We start from the raw sequence: 24014 nt of genomic DNA on the forward strand, positions 1-24014 counted from the left end.
CCTGTAAGATGCTACCACATGCCCACCTCACAGATGTGGAGACTGAGGCTGCCCAATGTCCACAAAGAGCCTCGACTGCCATCAACGATGTGTTTGTCTGGGAGAGCTCAGCATCTTATCAATTAGAAAATGCTACCCCAGCATCTCTATATACCACTAACATCCAGGCTGACCGTCAATCAAGCAGATAATCCCATTCACAGTAGCCACAAAGAAAAGGAAATACCCAGGAACACAGCTCACCAAGGAGATGAACGATCTCCACAAGGAGAACTATAAAACACTACTGAAAGGAATCAGAGATGACACAAATAAACGGAGAAATGTCCCATGTTCATGGATAGGAAGAATCAATATTGTTAAAATGGCCATCCTGCCCAAAGCAATCTACCGATTCAATTCTATTCTTATCAAACACCAATGTAATTCTTTACAGAGTTAGAAAAAAAATGACTCTAAAATTTCTACGGAATCAAAAAGGAGTCCAAATAGCCAAAGCAATCCTAAGCAAAATGAACAAAGCCAGAGGTTACACTCTACCTGACTTCAAAGTACACTATAAGGCTACAGTAACCAAAACAGCTTGGTACTGGTGTAAAAACAGACACACAGACCAGTGGAACACAATAGAAAACTCAGAAATACAGCCACACACCTACAACCATCTAATCTTTGACAAGGCCAATGCGAGCAAGCAATGGGGAAATGGTACTGGGATAATGGCCGAGCTATTCACAGAAGAATGAAACTAGACCCATACCTTTTGCCATATACAAAAATTAAGGTAAGATGGATTAAAGATGTAAATGTAAGATGGCAAACTATAAAAATTTAAGAAGAAAACCTAGGAAATACCCTTTTCAACACTGACCTTGGCAAATATTTTTTTGGTTAGGTCTCCAAAAGCAATTGCAACAAAAACAAAAATAGACAAGCGGGACCTAATTAAAGTAAAGAGCTTCTGCACAGCAAAAGAAACCATCAATGGAGCAGACAGACAACCTACAGAATAGGAGAAGATATTCACAAACTATGTCAGATGACAAAGGCCTAATATCTGACATCTATAAGGAACAACTACAGCCACAAGCAAACCACAAAACCCCCATTAGAAATGGGTAAAGAACATGAACAGACACTTCTCAAAAGAAGACATACAAGTGGCCAACAATCATGTGACAAAATGCTCAACGTCACTAGTCACCAGAGAACTGCAAATCAAAACCACAGTGAGACGGTTTCTCACACCCGTCTGAATGGCTACTATTAAAAAGCCAAAAACAGCAGATGCTGGAGAGGCTGTGGAGAAAAGGGAACACTTATATATTCTTGGTGGAAACGCAAATTAGTTCAGCCACTGGATAGTAGCTTGAAAGTTTCTCAAGGCACATTAAATAGAGCTACCATTAGACCCAACAGTCCCGTTACTGAGTATTTACCCAGATGAAAATAGATCGTTGTACCAGAAAGACACACGCACTCGTACGCTCATCACCACGCTCTTCACAGTAGCAGAGACACAGAGTCAACTAGGCGCCCATCAGTGGTGGATTAGATAAAGAAAATGTGGTACACAGACACTGTGTAATACTATGCAGCCATAAAAAGAATAAAATCATGTCATTTGCAGTAACATGGATGGTGCTGGAGGCCACAAACCTGAATGAATTAATGCAGGGACAGAAAACTTTGTACCACAGGTTCTCACTTGTGAGTGGGAGCTAAACATTGAGCACACAGGGACATAAACATGGGAACAATCGACACTGTGGACACTAGAGAGGGGCGTGGGTTGGAGAACTACCTCTTGGGTACTGTGTTCACCACCTGGGTGCAGTATGCCGTGTAACGAACATGCACAGGTACCCGCTGTGTCTAAAATAAAAGTTGAAACAAGAAAGACAGACGCTACCTCTATGTGACAACATTTTACTTCAAAGAATTTTTAACTAAAATGACTCTCTGCATTTCTTCCTCTCATCTTACTTGAGTCACCTTAAATTATCCTGAAGTTATAAAATGTAGATGTGACAATGCGTTGACTTTTCCAGATATTTATTTCATAAGATGCTACAGCTAGATGATGCCAAGTGGACAGTACCAAATTTTAGTCGGTGACTGATTTAGTCTTTTGATGCGCCTGTCGACTCACTACACTCAAATGGGCAGCGAAGACAGCATCTACTTTCACATGCATCCTGTATTGAATATTAAAAAATCATTTGAAAGTTTTAATTGAAACAAAAATAAAAATGAGTGCCTACAGTTGAAATTGCTCAGGAAAGGAAGGTCTTTGGTCCTAATAATTATCCCTATTTGTAAAATGTCAGCATAGCCCTTCATGCCGGTATCTTTTGGACCACAATCAGCATTGCTCTGCTCAGTGCCCTGACAGCAGGGGGCGCTGCAGAGCAGGGGCGTCAGATTGGGGGTGCTCTGTTCCCCCTCTTCCAGCACGGAGGATGCTTGGTCTGATGAGAGCAGTTTCACAACGACAGAATACACTTTCTTTCAGCAAACAAAGCTTTTTTTTTTTTTTTTGAGACAGAGTCTCACTCTGTCACCTAGGCTGGAGTGCAGTGGCATGATCTCGACTCACTGCAATCTCCGCCTCTTGGGCTCAAGTGATTCTCTTGCCTCAGCCTCCCAAGAAGCTGGGATTGCAGGTGCCCACCACCACGCCTGGCTAATTTTTGTATTTTTAGTAGAGACAGGGTTTCACAATGTTAGCTAGGCTGATCTTGAACTCCGGACCTTGTGATCCATCCGCCTTAGACTCCCAAAGTGCTGGGATTACAGGCATGAGCCACCACGCCTGGCCCAAGGCTATTTTTGATCAAATTGCTTTTCAATTCATCAGCAGACAAGAATGTGTTAATGTTCTTCCAGGCGCCAAGAACATCACTGTGTGTTACGAGCAATGCAGTAGCTTTAACTCTAGATGCCAGAGCTGCCTTGAAACAGGAGCAGCCGCTGGATCTTAAACCATCCTAAAAACACCTCTTCAATATTCCGTCTCCTCTACTGCAGGAAAAAAGGTAAAGCACACAGGATTTGTGTGATTAAATACAGCTGTTGACATAATAATAATAATAAACCAAAACAACAAAATATAAAACCTTCCAGGTAGGACCTTTTCATTTGCCTACTCTGCTCATGAAATTCTTACTAAACGTACATGCCTCATTCTCCTAGGAATGTCTATTGCCTTATGGATTCACCTTTTCTTGCAGAGAATGGATAAACATGTATCCACAGTATGAATTTCCATGAAAACTAGACAAATGCAATCACAAGATGTCCATCATGAAGATGTCTCCACTAGCTGGGACCCAGTAATCTTTAGACCTAACTTGATTCAGGCCCTCGTCTGTGGCACTGAGTCTCATAGTCTTTACACACTTCCACCTAGAGTTTCAAGTAAGTTGAAATACGGACATCTAATCTTACATGGGAAAGAACAGAGCTTTCCAGCCCGTGGGATGACATCTCAAAGGCACACAATCTACTTGCTGGAGTTGAGCTGATGGCCAAGGGGCGTCGGGGTCTCGGTATCAGGCTTTCTTTTCCTCAGTGTCCTTGGCACGGCTACTGCCTGCCTGGCCTGCCCAGGCCCTAGAGGGTGGAGCGAATCTGCAGACCCAGCTGTGGCCCAGCAGGAGCTTGGGGCCCATGGAAAGACAGGCCGTCCCGGCAGGCGGTGCCCGCGAGGTGAGACGCAGCCATGCTGCGGGGCAGAGTGTGGCATCGAGCTCCATGGACGCAGGCAGATGGAGAGTGGTAGGAAGGGCCGCGCACTGCCCACAGGAGGAGAGAGTGGCCTCTGCTCAGGTAGAGAGGCCATGGGGAAGTCAGCCAGGTGGAAGGAAGAAGGGAGCCCTGCAGGTGGGCGTGATGGGACTGGAGACCAAGGGCCAGGGAGGTGCACTCCAGAGGGGTCGTGCAGGAGAGACGAGAGGAGCCTACAGGTGCCCAGGTAGTCAGGAGAGTCGTCTGTGCAGCCAGGAGGGCAGGGGGCAAAGAAGAAGCAGCAGTGCCAAGGTGATGGGAAGGTCTGAGTGCTGGCGAATCTGGAAGCTGGGAATAATCAAAAGGAGAACACGGGCAAAGCCCACTCGGGGGCTGGGAGCCTGACAGGACTAGGCCCCCAAGGGTGGGGTGTGTTGCCTGGAGACAGAGCAAAGTGGAGACATATGAGGCCAGGGGGTGGCAACTTTTTCTGGAGAGGATTTCGTAGCCAGTGTTTAGGCTTAGGGAACTCTGCGATCGTTTTTGTGGCCACTTGGCTCTGCCCTGTACTATAGGAGCAAGCGCAGCCTGCCCACCAAGCCCTGAGGGCAGCCAGGTGCCAATGACACTCTATCCATGGCATGGCAACGGAATTTCACATAGCTTTTATGTATCAGAAAATATTATTTGTCATTTGTGTTTTTCTCCAATTCTTTAAAAATGTCAAAGCCATTCTTAGCTCACCATACAAAACAGGGGGGGTGGGGCTGTGGCTTGGAGCTCCTGGGAGAGGGCAGGGCCCAGATGCCCCAGTGGATGCTCCATCCTCCTCCCCGCAGCCCCTCCATCACCCTGCATGGATTTCTATTTGCTACAGACAACGTGAAGCCCCTTCCTCAGCAGCCCCCGCGGCTTTCCCTGTTCTTCCTTCTCATGGGTCTCCGTCCTGGCCTCCAGACCACTGGCTGTGCTCACCATCCTGTGTGTTTCTCTACCTTTGTATGATTTCTGCTCAAACTCTATGATCTCATCTAAAGTTAGCCACTTTGGTAAAGCACATGCTAATCCTGCAGGCAGAGGGACTCCTCACTTCACTGGGCACCAGTGTGTGTTTCACTGTCTTGTGTATCCTGAGGGAAGGAATGATGGACTGACAGATGGGTAGGCAGACACACGGACACACAGACACATAGACACAGATGGTCAGGTGGACAGCAAGCACACGTCTGGAAGGATGCAGCTGGTGAAGTGAAGATTTTGTGAGTGGTCTGATCACAGCTGGTATGATTTAAGGGATGATTCTCCAAGGCTGCAGAGAAGGTCCTATGTTCTATTTCATTCTGTATCTGCATGGCCCTGACCTTTGGTTGCTAAGAGCTGTACTTTTCTCCCTTACAACAGAACCATTTCTTTGTCTCTTTTTAGAAGCAACCAGTCAATTCTTTGTGCACCTGAAGCAAGTATTGGCCAAGATTCATTGGAGGGTACCTGCAGGCAGCAGTCACTCTGCAGTCAGAATCTGCCACCTGGTGCCCAGGAGTGGGGCCGGACCCCCTCGGATCACACCCCATCAACAACCCTACCAGCCAGTCTTGTCCTAGTGGGCACTTTCCAGGATGCTTTTAAAATCTGTCAGATGAGTCTAGTGAAATGGAAACAGAGTGTCACTAAAAGCCCAGACTTCACATCCACACGATACATCTGCATAACACTTGTGCCTCTAAAATCTACACAAATAAGCGGAGGGTCGGCTCAGTTTCTCACTACATTGTGGTAAGAGGCTGCGTTTCCTCTGCTCTGTTTTCCCAAAGCCCTAACACTGAGCTTTCAGCCTGTCTGCTCAATAGACGCTTGTTTCCAGGGGGTCGGCTGCAAAGCATGGCTCAGCCTTAGTGTCCACAGCAGGGCCTCTGCCGGGCATGTGATGATCAATGCCAGTAACTAACATGTGATGGTGCCACCGAGCGCATCCTCGCACCCGTCCCGTCTCGGCTGATCTTCACTACAGCCTGGCGAGGTCAGCAGAGGCCACTCCTGCTTCCTCTCTGCTCCTGAGGAAACCCATGCCGTGCTGGGCTAATTTGTCCAGTAGCATCCGGCTCCTAAGAACGGCACCGAGAATATGCTCAGTGGATTTGACTTCGGGTCCCCTCAAGGCAGCGTGACCCTGAGACTGCTCTGCTGCTCACAGCTTCACCTAGAAGCCCCCTTTCCTTCTCAGGCTGGAGTCTAACCTTAACAATGAAGCTCAAGAAAGAAATCAGCCCACGTGGAACAAGAACAGCAAAAAACAGGTGCGTAAAAATGAACCTCTAATGAAAGAATGGATCAAATCCCGGTAAAATGTCAATGAATTGGAAATCATATAAACAGCCTTCAATTATGAGAACTTAATTTCTTTTGATTCTTCACTTGTAGATGAACAAATGAGACGATAAGAAACCTGAAATTATCACAAACCCAACAACAAACCAACAGAACTATTTCTGTTATACCCTACAGTCACTCCTTCTATCCATTTATGTCCGTGTTTCTGACCAATATATGATAGCTCCAAGAAATACATTTCATTCATTATACAAATAAATTGTTATTAAGGCAAGAAATACCATAGCTTAGAAAGATGTGCGGTCATTCCTGTAGAATGATAAAAATGGTTTCTGAACTCCCCAAGCATTCAGTTTAAATACTGTGTGTGTGTACTGTGATTTTAACTAAGTATCTTTTTCTTTGTTTTTGATCCAGCATCTTGCTCTGTCCCCCAGGCTGGAGAGCAGCAGCACACTATCTCAGCTTACTTCAACCTCTGCCTCCCAGGTTGAAGCGATTCTTGTGCCTCAACCTACTGAGCAGCTGGGGTTACAGGCATGAGCCACCATGCCCGGCTAATTTTTGTATTTTTAGTAGAAACGAGGTTTTGCCATGTTGGCCAGGCTGGTCTTGAACTCTTGACACCAAGTGATCCACCTGGCTCAGCCTCCCAAAGTGCTGGGATTACAGGCGTGAACCACTGCACCCTGCCCTAAATATCTTTTTCAAAGAAAAGCTTGATGACTTTTTTTAAAAAACTCTTTCCTTCCCCTGTGCTAGAGAGTATCATGACAAGATTTCTAAATCATCAGAACATTTACACCCCAAGTCCCAATTGGTAAAACTTGGCAATTACGTCTATACAGCCTAGAATTTAAAGCAGACACACAGTTAGATAAATAAAAAAAATTAAATAAATACAGTCTTCCCCTCTAATGAAAAACTACTTACGAACTAGCTTTGTAGTGAAATGGTAACTAGTTCACACTCTTGGTAGTGGTTCAAATGAGCATTAGTCAAAATAAACCACCCTTTTCCCGTGAAGCCCGTGGCCCTGTGTTTGTTGCATGAGCTCTATTTTGTTGGTGCCACGGCAGCCACAAGCCAGCAAAGAACAAAGCTCTGGCTCCGCCGGCAGCACCCCAGGCTGGACCTTGTTTTGCTCCATCGTCCCCAGTTACAGGGGGACCCAGGTCCTGGTCTTGCTGCGAAGAGGCTGGGTGACAAGGAGGCCACTAGCTCTGGCTGCACGGGAATCACTGGTGAGCTTCTCAAAAATGTCATCGTGCCGTGCAGGGAGCCCTCCAGAGATTCTGATTTCATTGGTCATGAGGGCAGGTTGGGCATAAGAATTAAAAAAAAAATCTCCCCGGATGGTTCTCATGTGCATGTGAGGCTGAGAACACCAAGGAGATGGGTGCAGAGCTCCTCAAAGCTCCCAGGAGCCGAGGGCTGCCTGCTGGCTCCCCCTGCACTGTCTGTCTCAAGCATTTATTTAAAGGAAGCGTATTAAGATAAGGGTACTGTCTTCCCAGTACCACAAAAGACAACGAGCCAGTCCATCACTTCTCCCTCTCCACATTCCACGAGCAGCCGAGTGCGCTGCCTCAGAATGATTGCGGGGAAACCATCACCTTCCTTCCCCTGAAGGTTTGCTCTCCTACAGCTGTGTGGACCTGGGGGGCTTTCAGCTCCTGGGCTGTGCTACGAACATCCTGTTCTTTTGGTACCCATCGAGTGACCACCACCGCTCAACTAACTTGTAGGACATTGATATACACAACAACAACATCATCAATGGCAACGTGTCTCTCATGTAGAAGAGTGTGCACCTCCTACCATCATCATATCCTTTGGGGGATATATCCCTGGTTTGCACCTTGGGAGCTATGGCTCGCTTGCCATAAGTATGGCTGTCGTAACTGTTGTATTCAAACGAGGTCTTGGAATATTTCTCGAGCTCCTTGGCCAGGTTGGAACGCGGCGTTGTTGTGGGGACATTGTTTCTGTAGCCATACTGAGGAATCTCCAGCTGCTTCACAAAGCACATTGGCCTGGAAGTGAACAAGACAACAAACAACAGCTTGCTTTCCTGTGGCTTTGCACATGACGAACTTCACAGTAAAACTAGAATATCCTACTTTTTAAAATGGATTACCTTTCACTAAAACTAAAACTTTTTTATTTTCTGAAGAAAAGACAAAGTGTGTTTTAATTATATAGCACCAGATAAACTGCCTAAAAGTCAACTGGGCAATAAAAAAGGATAAGAAATAAAATCTTTAAATATGTTCCCTTTTCCTTCTTTCCTGTAAGAGATCTGGTGGCATGGTGATGACATGAAATATGAGGATGGGGACAATCTCAGTCCTGAATTTTCTTTGCAGTGGTTACAAAGAGTTGCTGAATTATACACAAAGACGTTGCCTCAATAAGAAATTCCGCTTAAAAAGTAAGAGGAAGTAAAGAAATACTCTTAGGGACAGACTGAGACAGAATCAGATCAAAGTGTACCTAACTGGACAATGAGGTAGGCTAGGTGGTAATGCACCTTGTCAAGTACTAGACTATGCATTCAATATTTTTACCTAGTAGTCATTTCTTATTGTCTTTGGAATAAAATGTTTAAAAGGAAGGACAGGCTGGGTGCAGTGGCTCACGCCTGTAATCCCAGCACTTTGGGAGGACGAGGTGCACGGATCATGAGGTCAAGAGATCAAGACCATCCTGGCTAACACAGTGAAACCCCGTCTCTACCAAAACTACAAAAAATTAGCCAGGCATGGTGGCAGGTGCCTGTAGTCCCAGCTACTGGGGAGGCTGAGGCAGGAGAATGGCAGGAACCCAGGAGGCGGAGCTTGCAGTGAGCCGAGATCGAGTCACTGCACTACAGCCTGGGCGACAGAGCGAGACTCCGTCTCAAAATAAATAAATAAATAAATGAATAAATAAAAAAGGAAGGACACCAGGTCATTGCTCACTCATAGACATTGTGTCGCGTGTATGTGTGTGTGTGTGTGTGTAGGTCCACCTCTTCATCTGTCTAGCTCATAAGTGAAGTTTTTAGACTTTATACTTAAAACAATTTTAGACTTGCAGAAAAGTTATACAGAGGTTTTCTTTACACTCTGCCACCAACTTCCGCCAACGTGACCATCTTCATAACCATAAGACAAGAGCAAAACCAGGCGATTAACATTAGCATGGAGTTCTTTCCTAAACTAGAGGCTGTATTTGGATCTGACCAGTTTTTCTACTAATGTCCTTTTTCTGACACAACCATGCAGGGTCCCACAGTGCACTAAGGGTCCTGTGTTCTGTCCTCCCTACTGACAGCTCCTCAGTCTCACTGGGCTCAAGGCTTCATGGAATGGACACTGAAGAACTGCTCAGATATAGACATGTCCTTTTTTTTTTATTGAGATAGTCTCGGTCTTGTGGCCTGGGCTGGAATGCAGTGGCGTGATCTCAGCTCACTGCAACCTCTGCCTCCTGGGTTCAAGCGATTCTCCTGCCTCAGCCTCCCGAGTAGCTGGGACTACATGCGTGCACCACCACCATGCCCAGCTAATATTTTTGTATTTTCAGTGGAGATGGGGTTTTACCGTGTTACTGGTCTCAAACTCCTGACCTCAAGTTATTCACCCACGTAGGCCTCCCAAAGTCCTGGGATTACAGGCATGAGCCACTGCGCCCAGCCATAGATGCATTCTTAATCATAACATCCTACAGTCTCATCTGCCATCTTTGTGTTTTTCTCAAGTGATTATCCTGCCTCAGCCTCCCAGGCAGCTGGGATTACATCATGAGCCACCACGCCTGGCTAATTTTTGTATTTTTAGTAGACACAGGGTTTTGCCAAGTTGGTCAGGCTGGTCTTGAACCCTTGGCATCAAGTGATCCATTTTCAAAAAAATAGAGACCTTTTCACATCAGCATCATTTTACACACTATAAAGCTAACAAAACAGTGAATTTTAAAGGCAGAGAGTTTCCTGTTGAATTTTTGGCATTCTAAACTATGTAAAATGTATTCCAACTAAAGACCCAACCAAGCAGGAAGAAACAAAAGGTGGTGAATTCATGTATTAGTGTGAGGTTCACAGTCAGCTTAGGAAGGACAGTCATTTTTTTTAGACGTAGTTTCACTCTGTTGCCAGGTTGGAGTGCAATGGCACGGTCTCGGTTCAATGCAACCTCCACCTCCCGGGTTCAAGTGATTCTCCTGCCTCAGACTCCCAAGTAGTTGGGATTACAGGCTCCTGCCACCATGCCTAGCCAATGTTTCTATTTTTAGTGGAGACAGGGTTTCACCATGTTGGCCAGGCTGGTCTCCAATTCCTGACCTCAGGTGATCCACCCGCCTCGGCCTCTTGAAGTGCTGGGATTAGAGGCGTGAGCCACCACGCCTGGAGGAAGACAGTAATGTTTGAGTAAGATCCTATTTCTTGATTACTAGTATCAGTAAGATCTGCAAATATTGCCTGTACCTCTAGCGTGAATGTGAGATTTTAGCAGATGTATGAAAGCATGATATCAGCAGGTACAAATGTGTGCTGTTTAGGAAGGAAACTCTTTGGCAACAGACGTGCAGACGGTATATTCTGCTTGTTCTCCCTGGGGATGGAAACCTGAGGGGTTTTGATCTGTTCCTTTCCTAACTCATTTTCCACAAGTATTCCTGTGTGTCTGAATAAATATATTTTCTCTCGAGTCCTCACTCTCTTTCTAAAGGTGACACACACAGGCACACCAAGATCAGCTATACTTGCCTTACAGATAACAGGTTTAAAACTATTGTCTTGCTTTTTAATGATTATTTTCATGATTATGTTTTGGTTTTTTATGATTCACTGAAAAAAATATTTAGAAGACACAAAAGCTATTTTTTTAAAAATTGCCTGTAGATCTTCAAGAGACAAAAACTTTTAAGGTTTTCGTGTATTTTTTATGATTGACTTCATGCATTTTATATTTACTTAAATCGTTAGAATCTTACGCTTTTACATATTTTACGTTTCCATTTTACATGATATTTAATTTTCCTTTTTGTTTCTCAGGCTTTAAAAACAGTTCTTAATAGCAGAGTGATATTGAAATCAATGAATATTGTATTATTTAACTATTTTCCAACTTTTTGATTTTGTTGCTGTTATAAATTCTGACTTAATAGGCATCCATGTAGATAATCTCTCTTTACTCATTATTTCATAAATTTATATTGGTTTTGGTGCAGTTACAAAGTTTTGATTACTGGATTTTTTAAGAAAAGAAAGTCAGAATTTAGACTGTTTGATGGCCATATCTATACTTTTATAACAGTATTGGATATATATCCAATTATATATATATAAAAATTGGATATTGGTTAAATATCCAATTTATTTACCAAATCACCAATACATTTATTGTGATTTCATTGATTTAGCCGATTTACTTCTTGTCAAATCAATAAAATCATGTAATAATTGATTGTCTATTGTTCTTGAGACATTTTCCCAGATAATATGACGGTGCATAAATGAATAAATCTTTAGGCCTTGCTTTAAAAGATGCTGGGGCAGGCTGGGCATGGTGGCTCATGCCTGTAATCCCAACACTTTGAGAGGCGGAGCCAGGAGGATCACTTAAGCCCAGGGGTTTGAGACTCACCAGAGCAATATAGGGAGACCCTATCACTCCAAAAAACAAAAAAGTAAAAATAAAATTAAAAAAAAATTAGCCAGGCATGGTGGTGTGTGCCTATTATCCCAGCTACTCAGGAGGTTGAATAGGGAGGATCACTTGAGCCCAGGACATCAAGGCTGCAGTGAGCCATAATTGTGCCACTGTATTCCCGCCTGGGCAACAGAGTGAGACCCTGTCTCTAAAATTTTTTTTTTTAATTAAAAAAACACAAAAGACCATGGGTGATGTGATCATATTTCAAGGGTTCAAATGCTTTGAGAATTCCGGAGAAGAGAGCACACTCCAGGCTATGGAATTCAGTTACGTTTGAATGGAGAAAGGGATGTTTGAAGTCAGTTTTACAGAATGGGTTGATTTTTAAGGTTAAGATCCGCGGAGCGGGGGTTGGGGGGTGGTAAGAAAGCATTTCAGGAAAAGAAACTCAGCGTCCAAAGGTGAGGAGGCAAAACATCAGAGTGGAGGCTGTTTGGACAAGGTGGTATTCACAATTACATGCATGCCTCGTCGGTCTCCAGCTGCTGTGAGCTTCTCCCTGAAATCCTCACTCCGTGCTGGCCCCTGGGAGCAGAGCAGCCCGTAGGTGGGCAGTGCAGTCACCTGGTGACTCCAAGAACGGCCAGGTACTAGAGTTCTTCCAGATTCTTGGAGGTCTGGCCAAAGTAGGCTGAAGAAAATTATTGAAAGCCCTCAGCAAGAAATGTCTCCCACCAGCTTTCAAATTCTCCTTTGACTAATGACGGATCCCTTCTTGGATGGCACAGCCCCGCGGGCTGGTCTGTTTTACTGGGTGGGTGGGGGCGGTTTTCACGCTGCCAGTGATTAGCTGTGGGCTGGTGGGGAGACGGAGGGTGGCCTATGGCTTGTTCAGCGTTTGGTCTTGCCATAGGGAGGATGGGTGCATTTCCCCGAAGGGGCGGCTCCCTGAGATGGGTGCTCTGGGGGCACTTCGGGCCGGGACCCCCAAATGCAGAGAACTCTGCACCACAGTTTATTGAGGTGTTAACTCTTGATAGTCGTAGATGGTTTTGTTTTCTTATTTTTGCTTAAATATTTATAATTTTCTATAAAGATTTTAACTTTTCCATTTAAGGAGGAAGGGAGTTTAATGACTATGTTAGAAGCTTCTTGGGATGTTATGAAATAATACTCAAAAACAAAAAGTATATTCATACTGTTTGCCCAGTGATTTGTTCCAAGATATTTATCCTAAAGAAATAATTTACTTTTTTATTTTTTTGAGACAGGGTCTTGCTCTGTCATCTAGACTAGAGTACAGTGGTGAAATCACAGCTCACTGCAGCCTTAACCTCCCGGGCTCAAAGCAATCCTCCCACCTCTCAGCCTTCTGAGTAGCCAAAGGAGTAACGGAGGCAAAGTGCTGTATATATGAAAGAAATTTTTATTATTGCTCTCTCTTTAATAGTAAAAGCGGGAAACAGCCTGAATGCCTCAAAGTTAGAACCTAGTTTTGGCACTGGGGGGTACGTCTGAACAGTAGAATATACGTACCTGTGAAGACGATAATTAGGATGATTACATGGAGACAAGGATGCGTGTTTCTGCAGTGATGTTGTGTGAAAAGGCAGGATATGTGGCAATTGTCATAGTTTTCACGTGGATGAGAATGTGAAGCAACACGTAAGAATGAAGGATGTATAGAAGGGCTGTGTGCATGGGGAGCTTGTCCTCCCAAAACTTAAATAAAACAGTGGTTTCAGGCGGACGATCTGTAACACTGTAACACTGATTGACCCACGGTAACATTCGGGTCTTTTAACATCTCTGCACTCTGGGTTTTCTCACTTGCCAAACGGAGGTGACAATACCTATCCCCACCTACATCTCAGGGTGTTGGGCGTAACAGGAGGGAGCTCTGCCGGCTTTGCATGCGAGAGCTTCCACACGCATGCGCGGGGTGCTCATACCCCTAGCATTGTCAGAAACATCAGCACCCGCCTGCAGGTTGGTGCGAGGCCCTCTCCTCCAAATTATGAGAAAATTACCTTGGGCATCTCATTAATTTTCAAAGCTTCCCTTTCATCTAGCACTCAGACTCATGAAATACCAGGTCCAGAAACAAAATCAGAAACGATTTCCTCCAACTCTCTCATGTAAGTCGTCACAATGAGTCCACAGACACCAGGGGGAGAATGACACCCTTGCCCTCATACAGCCTGGCCTGGAGTGAGGCGTCCCAGCCCCGGCTTTCAGCACGGCCCCGCCCTCCCCTCCCAGTCCCTGCTGCTGTAAGGACATGCCCTGAGCAGGTGTCCCCAGCGCTCCGAGGTGTGGAGCGGACTGTGGATAGAGCTCACGGACGGACGGCGCACTCCTGCTGGGTACCTGAGCACGCGGTCCGAGGCCTGGCTGGACTTGGACACGTCACAGCTCTGGTGCTTTTCCTGTGCCTTGGCCAGTTTCTCTGCTGCAGCGATCGGGCATCCGGAGAGGCTGCAATCACAGAAAGCGGGTTGAATGGTCCCGCCTCAGACGCCTTCACAGGACACCAATCCTCCCTTAATACCAGGACCCTGATGCAGGTGGAGCTGTGGGGGAGGGGTGGTTTCCCAAGCCTGGCATGGGCAATCCTGATGGGTGGACTGGGAGGGGGAGGCAGTCATGTTTCTAGGTGCATGCTTTCTGCTTGTCTCCAGCAGAGAATGCTGGCGGCAGTGCTGTGTGAGGTGTACTCAGTCCTTCCCAGTGAGAGCGTCCCAGCTCCATGCATTCGGGAGGACATAGCTGTTCTGGAGAGCTCGCCATTTCTGGAGATGAAGAATTAATAGCTTGGGTAGGAGGAGTTTTGAAGCCCATGAATGGCAATGAACTGACTGTTACCAGAAGATGGAGCTCCAAGCTGATTTCCTAAATGCTACTGACTGTGGCCTCTGGGGGGCCTGTCTGACTTTAGCCCTTTGGTGTTCTCCACAAGCAGGGAAATGAAAGTGGAGAGGAAAGCAGAATGATTTCTAGGACTGCAATAGAATGTTTTGTGGAGCCAAATAGTTCAGGCTTCGTCTAGATGGAGGAGACAGCAGCTGGGCTCTTTTGTGTGCAGGCTCACTTTATGTGAAATCACTGTGCCTGCTCTGTGCATGTCTCCATGCATATCTGCTCATATGCACAGACGCTCCCCCCATATATATGTCACACCCCAAAGACACGCCCGTGCTGAGGTTTGATGGAGGCCCTGACACTGTGGATGCTGCATCGAACAGCACACAGCCCACACCTCTCCAACCTGTCGATCATTTCCTGCTTCTGCAGATTAAACACCTGAATGTCTCTGGAGGGCACAGTGGTCATTTGTTTCATTGTAAATTTAACACAAAGAACCAGGTTTACCAGTCAAACAAAAATTAGAGTGAAGCTTATAGTAGTTTCCTTCTTTTAGATATAATTTTATGTGAACTCATAAAACCATAGACTGTCAGACAAACTTCAAAAGAATCACTTTTCGGCCTCTGGAAATAAAAAGTTATCAGATAAGAACGGAATATTATGGGCAGCTGAGTAGTTCTTATCAAGTCTGAACAGAACAGGAAAAGAGAACTGAAATCGTTCACAAACAAAAGAGTGATTTCGAGTACATTTGTTAGCGGGAGTCCAGAGTCTATTTCTCCAGCACCCCAGCCTCCCACAGACCCCCACCCAGCCTGCTAAACATCTGTAGGTTTTCTGAAGATGTCGGTACTTATGATCTGGGGTTTCCGCAGAATTCCAAGGGCAGTCAAGCCAAGCTACATGCTGTATAGGCTTGCTGCATTCCAGGCCATGTCCTGTCCAATGAGCACTAGGACAGCCCTGTCTTCACCCTGGAGGACAGCAAAGGCTTGGCCTCCTTCCTTCCAGCCATTGTAAATGGTCATGGTTTCCACTCCTGATACTATACCCTGCTACCATAAGGTGGGTGGGGCAACTAAAACCATCCAGTTTGCACCACAAGGGCGTGGAGTGCTTGCCACTCCCGCACGTTATGTGGAGGTGCCTGTACTTGGGGAGCACCATGGGGAGCACCATAGGGAGCACCGTGTGGAGCACAAACCGCCTCCCCGGGAAGGAGGAGGCATGGAGGGCAGCCGGCGCTCCCTCCCACACCAGTGCTGCACGTGGGTGCCTGCACTTGGGGAGCACTATGGGGAGCACCAAGTGGAGCACGTTGGGGAGTACCAAGTGGAGCACTATGGGGAGCACCAAGTGGAGCAGGTGCCTGTATATGGGGAGCACCATGGGGAGCACCGTATGGAGCACAGTCCGCCTCCCCGGGAAGAAGGAGGCATGGAGGGCAGTCGGCACTCCCTCCCACACCAGTGCCGCATGCGTGGCTTACCTTCGGTGGGAGTTCCTGTTGCTGTTGACATGCCCGCGCCCCGTGCAGCCCGGAGTGGGGCACTTGAGGACACTTTCATGCATGGCAAGGACTTGACAGGGAGAGGCAAAGAGAACAGCCAGCGTTAAAACAGAGGCACAGTCAGGACACATGAAAATGCAGTCATTTAACAAAGGCCAGGTCGCTCATGACAGACAGTCCTACAAACGTTTGTGATGGGCATGGTCAGGAAAACACACGTGGGAGGAGAAAGAAGGTTGACTGGACCCTACAGACCCTACACGAAAGGCCAGAGAAAGAAGGTTGACTGGACCCTACGCTAAGGGCCTCACATGGCAGGGGCACTGGACCCGGGAGCCTGGGAGTTCAGAGAACACAGAACCGACTCTTTCCTGACGGGTTAGGGGAGCCAGGGCCTCACAGACGTTACCCATGCATAAGCACAGAGTGTTGATTAGCCATAGAACAACACAGAGGCTGCGGATTTTAAAAACACCCCTGTGCTTTGGAAACACACAGCATTATGAATGTGTGGTGGGTAGATGAATACAGAACCACAAACCTCAATTTTAAATAAAATGAATTAAATAATCACGCTTCCTTTAGGAACCTAGTGCTTTATTATTCTTTAAATAGAATGAGCTAGAATGGTACGCGTTCTGCGTTTTTACGCTGTGAAATTAACAAGCGGGAGAGGCCGCACGGACTCCTCTTGTGGTGCAAGGGTGCTACTGGCCGGCTGGCTGTGGGGAGCTGCTTGAATTTTCCCAGCAGTGGTGTTAGACCTGACTTATTTGTGTCTTCCTTCTTTTCTGGTCCTTCGTGAACACTTCACTACTCTGGGTTCTGGGGGAAGGTTAGCAGGGACGAAGGGACCCCCACACGGACCCCGTCTGCATGATGCTCTACTCCTCTGAGCCTGCTGTCTCCAAACTCCAGGGCAATGGGGTGGCAGCTTTCCCTGCCAGCAAGGTTTACCTGAGGCCAGGTGAACATGGAAGGTCTATTCAAAACAGATCTGCCTACCCTAGTTACGTAATTGTATTTTCTACACTTTTCCTCCTTCTCTAGAACAACGTCTCTCTTTCCCCTGCAGCCTGCTGGGCACTGAATCCCACGTCCACATGGTGTTACTGTTTTCTGAGTCCACACCCTGTCTTCTTCCTGCCGGGCAGTCCCTTCCAAAGATTCTGCTTTGGTGTTAGCTTTATCACTCCCACAGCTCCTGGCTTGTCCTGGATGTGGTAGGTGCCTAGTAAGTGCCGTCAGAAAAATGAATGATCAAAGTGAGTCCACCTTTGGCTCATCTTGTGCTGGGACCTGGCTGGAGGGGGTCACAGGGGGCTCCTTTCTGAGAGAATCCCAGCACAGTTCCCTGCCCTCTTCCTCACCTATCCCAGAGGAAGAAGTGCTGCTCCTCCCTTTCAGGGAGGCCTCTCCAGGAAGCATGTGTGCGGTCCTCCTTCCTGCAGGACATCCATCTACCTACTTCATTCATTCCTTCTTCTTTACCATTTGTCCACCACCATGCGACAACAGCACACAAATGCTTTCCTTCACACAGCTTTTCTCTGACGTGCACCTGCACTTTCCTTTTATGGTAAACTTTTCACACACAGTTTTCCCTGGGGATGGCGCACATGGGTCACTCTGACCTGAGGTCCTGATGGCAAATGGACCTTACCCCTGTCTCCTGCTGCGTGGGGATGCACACTCCCAGCCTCGTCCCTGAATCGTCCTGAGGTGGACTGTGCTTGCCATCCTTGGTCCACACTCTGCTGCTACTTCATCCATCTCAATCACATTTCTCAAACTTCTGCAGCATGTGCAGCTCCTATCCCTCTCTCCTCTTCTCACATCCGTCTCTTGGGGTCAACAAGAGGCTTTTACTCAAGAAACCCTGCTGGGCACAGTGGCTCACGCCTGTAATCCCAGCACTGAGGGAGGCTGAGGCGGGTGGATCACGAGGTCAGGAGTTCGAGACCAGCCTGACCAATGTGGTGGAACCCCGTCTCTACTAAAAATGCAAAAATTAGCCAGCCATGTTGGCATGCGCCTGTAATCCCTGCTACTCAGGAGGCTGAGGCAGGAGAATCACTTGAACCCTGGAGGCGGAGGGTGCAGTAAGCTGAGATTGCGCCATTGTACTCTAGCCTGGGTGACAGAGTGAGACTCCGTCTAAAACACACACACACAAAAACAAAAAACAAAAACAAAAACAAAAAAACCCTGTGACCCCCCTAGTTCTTCCTCTTGGACCTCGGTGGCACCCCGGGTGTTGCCTTCCTACACGGGGCTTTATTAGAAACACCTTCCTCTCCTGGTTTTCTGTTTCTGATTTTCCTCCACCTGCCCTGCTTCATCTTACCACACATTCATGGCCAAACTTCCCATTTATGGGCCCTCCTTCATTCCCGCCTTATGCCTCCTCCCTAAGCAATTCCATTCTCAGTTTCCATGAATGCTGCTCCAAGGACGGTATCCAGGTAGCCACCTCTGCACCTGACCTCCCCAGGCCTCCAGAGCCACCTCCCCAAACCCTATGGAATATGATGCAGTTCCTCCAACTCAAGTGGGAAGAATACAAGTCCCAGTTTCTCCACCAAATGTGGCCCTGCTGCTCAGCTCTCTGTACGGATTATCGGCCCTGGCGTCCTTAAGTTCACCAATCCTTGGCTTCCTCTCGGTCTCCCCTCTTCTCTTAGTCCTCACGTGTGCTGTCCTCCACAGCCTGCCCGCCTATCTCCAGATGTTTTGTGAATCTGCCCCAGCATTTTTATTCCTACTACCACTGTCTTCTCCATGCCCTGATCTCTTGTGTGGACTTTTACAACAGCCTTTAGAAAATGCTGTGGGTTCCTCACCTCTCACACAGGACGGCTGGAGCATCACCTCAGGGCAGCCTTGGGGACTCTGGGAGTGCTTCTCCCTCCTGCCTAGACCATGCTGTGGAGTCCCCACTGTGCAGAGCCCCGGCATCATGCAGAGCCCCAGCCTCGTGCCCATGCCCTTCTCTCAGCCGGGCGGGGAGCTCTCTGTGGGCCAGTACGGTATCTCGGGCAATGGCGTGTCCTCGGTGGTCCTGACACAGTGTGCTGCTGGTTTCTTTATGGAATTTAGTTGGACAGAAATGATGATTAGGGGAAACTAGCCCAGAAAAAAAAATAAAATTAAATTAAAAGCCTTCTATGGATGGAATTCTCTAATCATTTTAGTAAATGCTTGTGGTGATATGAAGAATTGCACAGGAGCAAAGGCTGAGAAGCCTCCTCTGTATTGTCTGGCGTGCACCTGTGTGGCCCGTGGCAGAGCTGAGGCTCCCTGCCTCCAAGAGCGATCCGGCCCTGGGAGGCACCTGCAGCCGGCGTGATGGGCACCTTGCCAGTCCACACTCCACACTCCCGCTTCATTTAGGCCTGTACTGTGAAAACAGGGAGTCAGAAGAATTTTCCATCCATAAAAACGAGCTGATAATCTACCTTGAAGGTGAATATGTAGGTCTCAAAAACACATAAAGAAACTCTTTCTTCTTAAAACACTAGAGCTTGGTCCTCCTGCCTCACTTTACAGATGAGGAAGATGAGGTATAGAGAGCTGCAAAGTGCTGGATGTCACATCACGTGTTCAAATGGAAACCGGAACACCAAACCCAGGTTTCAGAGGAGACAGAGAGGTTTGGAGGTCAGACAGATACGGATTTACATCTTAGCCTGGAGCTTACTTGAGCAAGTTAGTACCTGCTCAGATTGGTTTAACAACATGTCGCACATCCTCAATTTGCCAGGTATTGGCTAACCTCTGGAAAGAGAGGGTGCCAGAGTCTCTGACTCTCATCTTCCTCATCCGAATGAAAGGGCGGGTGTTGCCCTACAGTGTTGATTGGGGACTAGGTGAACTTGTGTTTGCTGTGTGCGAGTTGCGCCCTGGCACCAAGTGTGTGCTGGGTACATGGAAGCTGTTGTCAAACCATGCTATCTTCCTGCTCATGTAACACACGGGATTGGAGCCACTTGCTCTGATTTGTTTATTTTTACGGCTCTTCAGGCTTGTTCACAAGATGGTTACAAAAAACACAGGTTTGCTATTTTGAGGAGCCATTTGAAAACCTGGAGCCATAATCGCATCAAAAGATCTTTCACTGGAAAACGTTCAGCAAAAACTTCCTAAGTCCCAAATGCTCCTGAGAACGTTTCTTTGTGCTGACAGGTTTTGCTCTCAAGTATCTCAAAGTTACCCGTTTTAATGGGACAGTCCTCAAGAGGGCCTTGAAGTAATTAACTGGTCATCTTGTCATCTCTCAAGCCATGTTATGACATGTTCCCCACTAGAAACTTGTCTTAGACAGTAAGGGAAACTCTTCCCATGCCACAGACTCAAAACCAGAACCTTAAACTCATATGCTAATTCCTGAGAATGTGCCTTTCCCTGAACCATCAATTCCAGCTGCAGTATTTAATTTATTGGCATACTTTACGTGCTGAAAGGATAAACAAAAAAAGATGTATGTCATTTCAATTCTAAAAAAATTTAGCTATATTCATGGATTTATCCCACATGATCAAAACCTAATTAAAAAGAATGCTTAAGATCAAAACCCATCTGATTTCAACCTCCTTCCTTATTGAAGAACCTATAGTGTTGAAATGTCGAGACAACTATGACATGAGACAGACTTTACAGGTGAAATGCAATAAAACTTCAGATCTAAATATGCATTTGGATGATGTACAGAAATCCAGATATTTGGGCAAGAAATGTCTGTCTCAAGGCCTCTCTCCTCTGGGATTCCTGGCAGTTTCATACTGGAAGGGACGTCTTAGAGACCATCAGATTCAATTCTGTAATTATGAGAAAAGATGCCTGGAAGCCACCTGCCAGGGTCCCAGAGCAGGTCAGAGCTGAACTCGGGACTAGAACCCAGGCCTGTGCAGGAGCTCTGTTAGGGGAGGTGGGCTTCATGGTGCACCACTCTCCTGGGGCTGTGCCATTGGCACACCCACGAATCCTGGATCAGTTGCCCATCAAGTTAAGTAGGGGCCTAGTTAAGTCAGGTCGCACCGAGCCGTACGATGGAGATGACGTCAGGTAAGAGGGATGACAGAGACAGAGTCATGGGTGTTTGCACCCCCAAGGGTAGCAGTGAGATGTGGACTTACTTTCTGGAGGGACCCTATCTTTGTGCGGGCATCCGGACAGGCTGCGGTGATGTGGGTACAGCCCAGTTACGTGGCCGGTTCCATCACACCCGGGGGTTGGACACTTGCTCTCTTTCTTTTCTGTTCTTGAGGGATCTAAAAGCGACAACAGGTGCCAAGAGAATAAATGTTTACCAATCAAAGACAAATGTGATTATTTCACAATCTGAAGGAACCTTGCTAAAGAAAGAAATAAAGCAGGTGTCATGGGGACAGGCTGTGACATCAGACTTTTGCTTAGATAGTTCTTTGGTTTTGGGTGACTTTTTTCAACCTCACACAGTATAACCATGAATCATAAAGTATTTTAATTTTTATTCTAAAGAAAAGAAAAACCTACCCCTCACCTTAACCCTGATTCATTATTTTCCCGTGTGTTACATGATAAGCTGTGTTGCTCAAAGGAATCAACGTAAATCGTGATGAGACAGTGACCTTCTTAGAGAACGAAATTCTGTGCCATCATCATTCAGCAATTTTCCGTGAAATTCAACCAGAGAGTGTCATTCCGTTCAAAACCTCTGTAGCTGAATTTCTTTCTTATTGAGTGCTCTGATCGCATACACTAGAAGCTGCAGGATTTTACTGGCATTGAAATTTGCTCTCCGGAGGTCAGGTGACACCGTTTCGTAGCACACCAATTCGGCGCTTTTCGGACAATAAACTGAACTCTCAGAAGGCACTGCAAGCAAATGACCAAAACGGTGGAAAGCCCACCTGACAGAGGTGACGGGTAACCAACATGTTTCAGAAGCCACGGGAGCAGCCTTTTGTTTTGATTTCTTCATCTGTACTTGGAACCAGAGGAAGGCTCGTAGAATGCCGTGCATGCATACACAAAATTAAGAAGTAATGGGTTTCTACAGCCCTGTCGGCTTCTCTGCAAGTACCAGTCAAGGGCAAATTAGGGCAGAGCTTTGGTTAAAAGATAAATTCAATACTAGAGGCCAGAAATGTAATGATACTGCTCACAAAATTATTTCTATATCCGGAATTGACTACAGTTCATAAATATGCAATATAATAACTTCAGAAGATATTTCTAAAGTAAAGCTCAGACTAAACAGTAAATCTAAGTGTGTGAGACACTGTACTTTTAGCCAGTTTTTGAAAACCAGTTGCTCAGATCACCAACGGATAGTGATCATTATTAGTCCAGAAATGCCATAGTTAAATTTTCTTTAGGGATTAGTTCTTTTTGATATTCCATGAATCAAGCCAATCATGATTGCTAGAAAGTACACGTTTTACTTTTGGTTAAGGATTCACTTTATATCAATAAAAAGCTGGATTTAGAATTTTTTGAACTTTTACGGACTTTTCATTCATTCGGGTGAACTTGAAATAGACAAAGGACTAGCAGGAGTAGACAAATGCCATCATGTTCATATAAAAACACTCCCCTTTTCTTTTTTAGCTAACATCGTATTCTGCATAATGTGCCTCTCCTGTGCTGGAAACTCTTAAGTCAGTTCTGGTGTTGAGGGAAATACCGTTAGTACAATCATCAGCTACTTTCCTACCATTATTTCAAGAAGAACTTTGAGAACAAATCTAAAATTACGTGGTTGTGGCTTCAGTTTCTAATTACATTACTGGAACTTCTCTTACACCTGCAAACAAAAGGCTGGCACCTTACTGCCTTTTCAGTAATTTCATCATAACGTTGGTATAAATTACTGTAAATACAAATCACTCCAAATATAAAGTAGTAAGTGCACAGTAACAGTTTCAAAAGAAATACTGACAATCATAAACTAGAGATAAGAGATTTTGAACTAGATGTAAATGGCTAGTGGCCGGTGCAAAAAAGTGTAAGGTGTGTTATCTATTATTCATCCTTAAGTGATCCTATTTTATCACGACACTTACGACTACCTAACAAAATATATGACTTCCCAGATTTCAAAAGTGCTGTGAAATTAAGTAGGGATTTGCATGAAAACATTGTGGCTCCAAAGCATTTCAGGTTTTGGAAGACGACAAGGGTATAGTCTCCTCTCGATGCATGAGGTCCTGGTTGAGGTGGGGTCATGCTATTGGCCTTCACCGTTACCTCCCCTTGGTTTCTTTTCTCTTGCAATCTCAAAAGCAAACATACAAGCAAACACAAAATAACCAAGCAAGCAAAGGAACCAACACTTTAACCCAACACCTTGCAACAACTTATAGGAAAAAAAAAAAGGGTGCTGTTTAGCCTGCTCCCTTCACTCTGCTGGAGCAGACGATTGGGTAGAAGACAGAGGAGGTCCATGATCCAGGCCTTTTGCATTAGCTCAAGATTTTGGAAATGTTGCTCGTTGATAATTTAAATCAGTTTGAGAAGATTGTGTAGAAATGAGAATACAAGTGTTCTCTCCATATTTAATAAAATAACAGAGTGTCTGAAAATAGAGCCTGTTGACACGCTAGTGGTTGCAGGAATTCTCTGTTGGCTGTGTTGGTGAGATAGTACCACAATTTTTATTTTTATTTTATTTATTTATTTATTTATTTTGAGATGGAGTCTCACTCTGTACCGCAGGCTGGAGTTCAGTGGCATAATTTTGGCTCACTGCAAGCTCCGCCTCCCAGGTTCACGCCATTCTCCTGCCGCAGCCTCCCGAGTAGCTGGGATTATAGGCGCCCGCCACCACGCCCGGCTGATGTTTTGTGTTTTTAGTAGAGATGGGGTTTCACCATATTAGCCAGGCTGGTCTCGATCTCCTGACCTCGTGATCCGCCCACACTATTTTTTAAGGGAGCCTCTTTGCTCCACTTTGT

The 24014-nt window shown here is 46.0% G+C and overlaps 1 protein-coding gene across 10 annotated transcripts in view; it reads right to left on the reverse strand.

The window, feature by feature from the left end:
- MYT1L (myelin transcription factor 1 like) overlaps positions 1 to 24014 on the reverse strand; it is a 526890-nt gene that overhangs the window by 104288 nt on the left and 398588 nt on the right. For all 10 annotated transcript variants that reach the window (XM_025354739.1, XM_025354742.1, XM_025354744.1 and 7 more), the window contains 4 exons: positions 21213 to 21347; positions 16057 to 16147; positions 14070 to 14177; positions 7879 to 8093 (listed from right to left, as the gene is read on the reverse strand). In XM_025354739.1, coding sequence (XP_025210524.1) covers positions 7879 to 8093; positions 14070 to 14177; positions 16057 to 16147; positions 21213 to 21347 — 549 coding nt within the window. The remainder of the gene's footprint in view (positions 1 to 7878; positions 8094 to 14069; positions 14178 to 16056; positions 16148 to 21212; positions 21348 to 24014) is intronic.

The sequence above is a fragment of the Theropithecus gelada genome, chromosome 13 (assembly GCF_003255815.1).
Source record: "Theropithecus gelada isolate Dixy chromosome 13, Tgel_1.0, whole genome shotgun sequence".
In the NCBI taxonomy this organism is placed as follows: domain Eukaryota; kingdom Metazoa; phylum Chordata; class Mammalia; order Primates; family Cercopithecidae; genus Theropithecus; species Theropithecus gelada.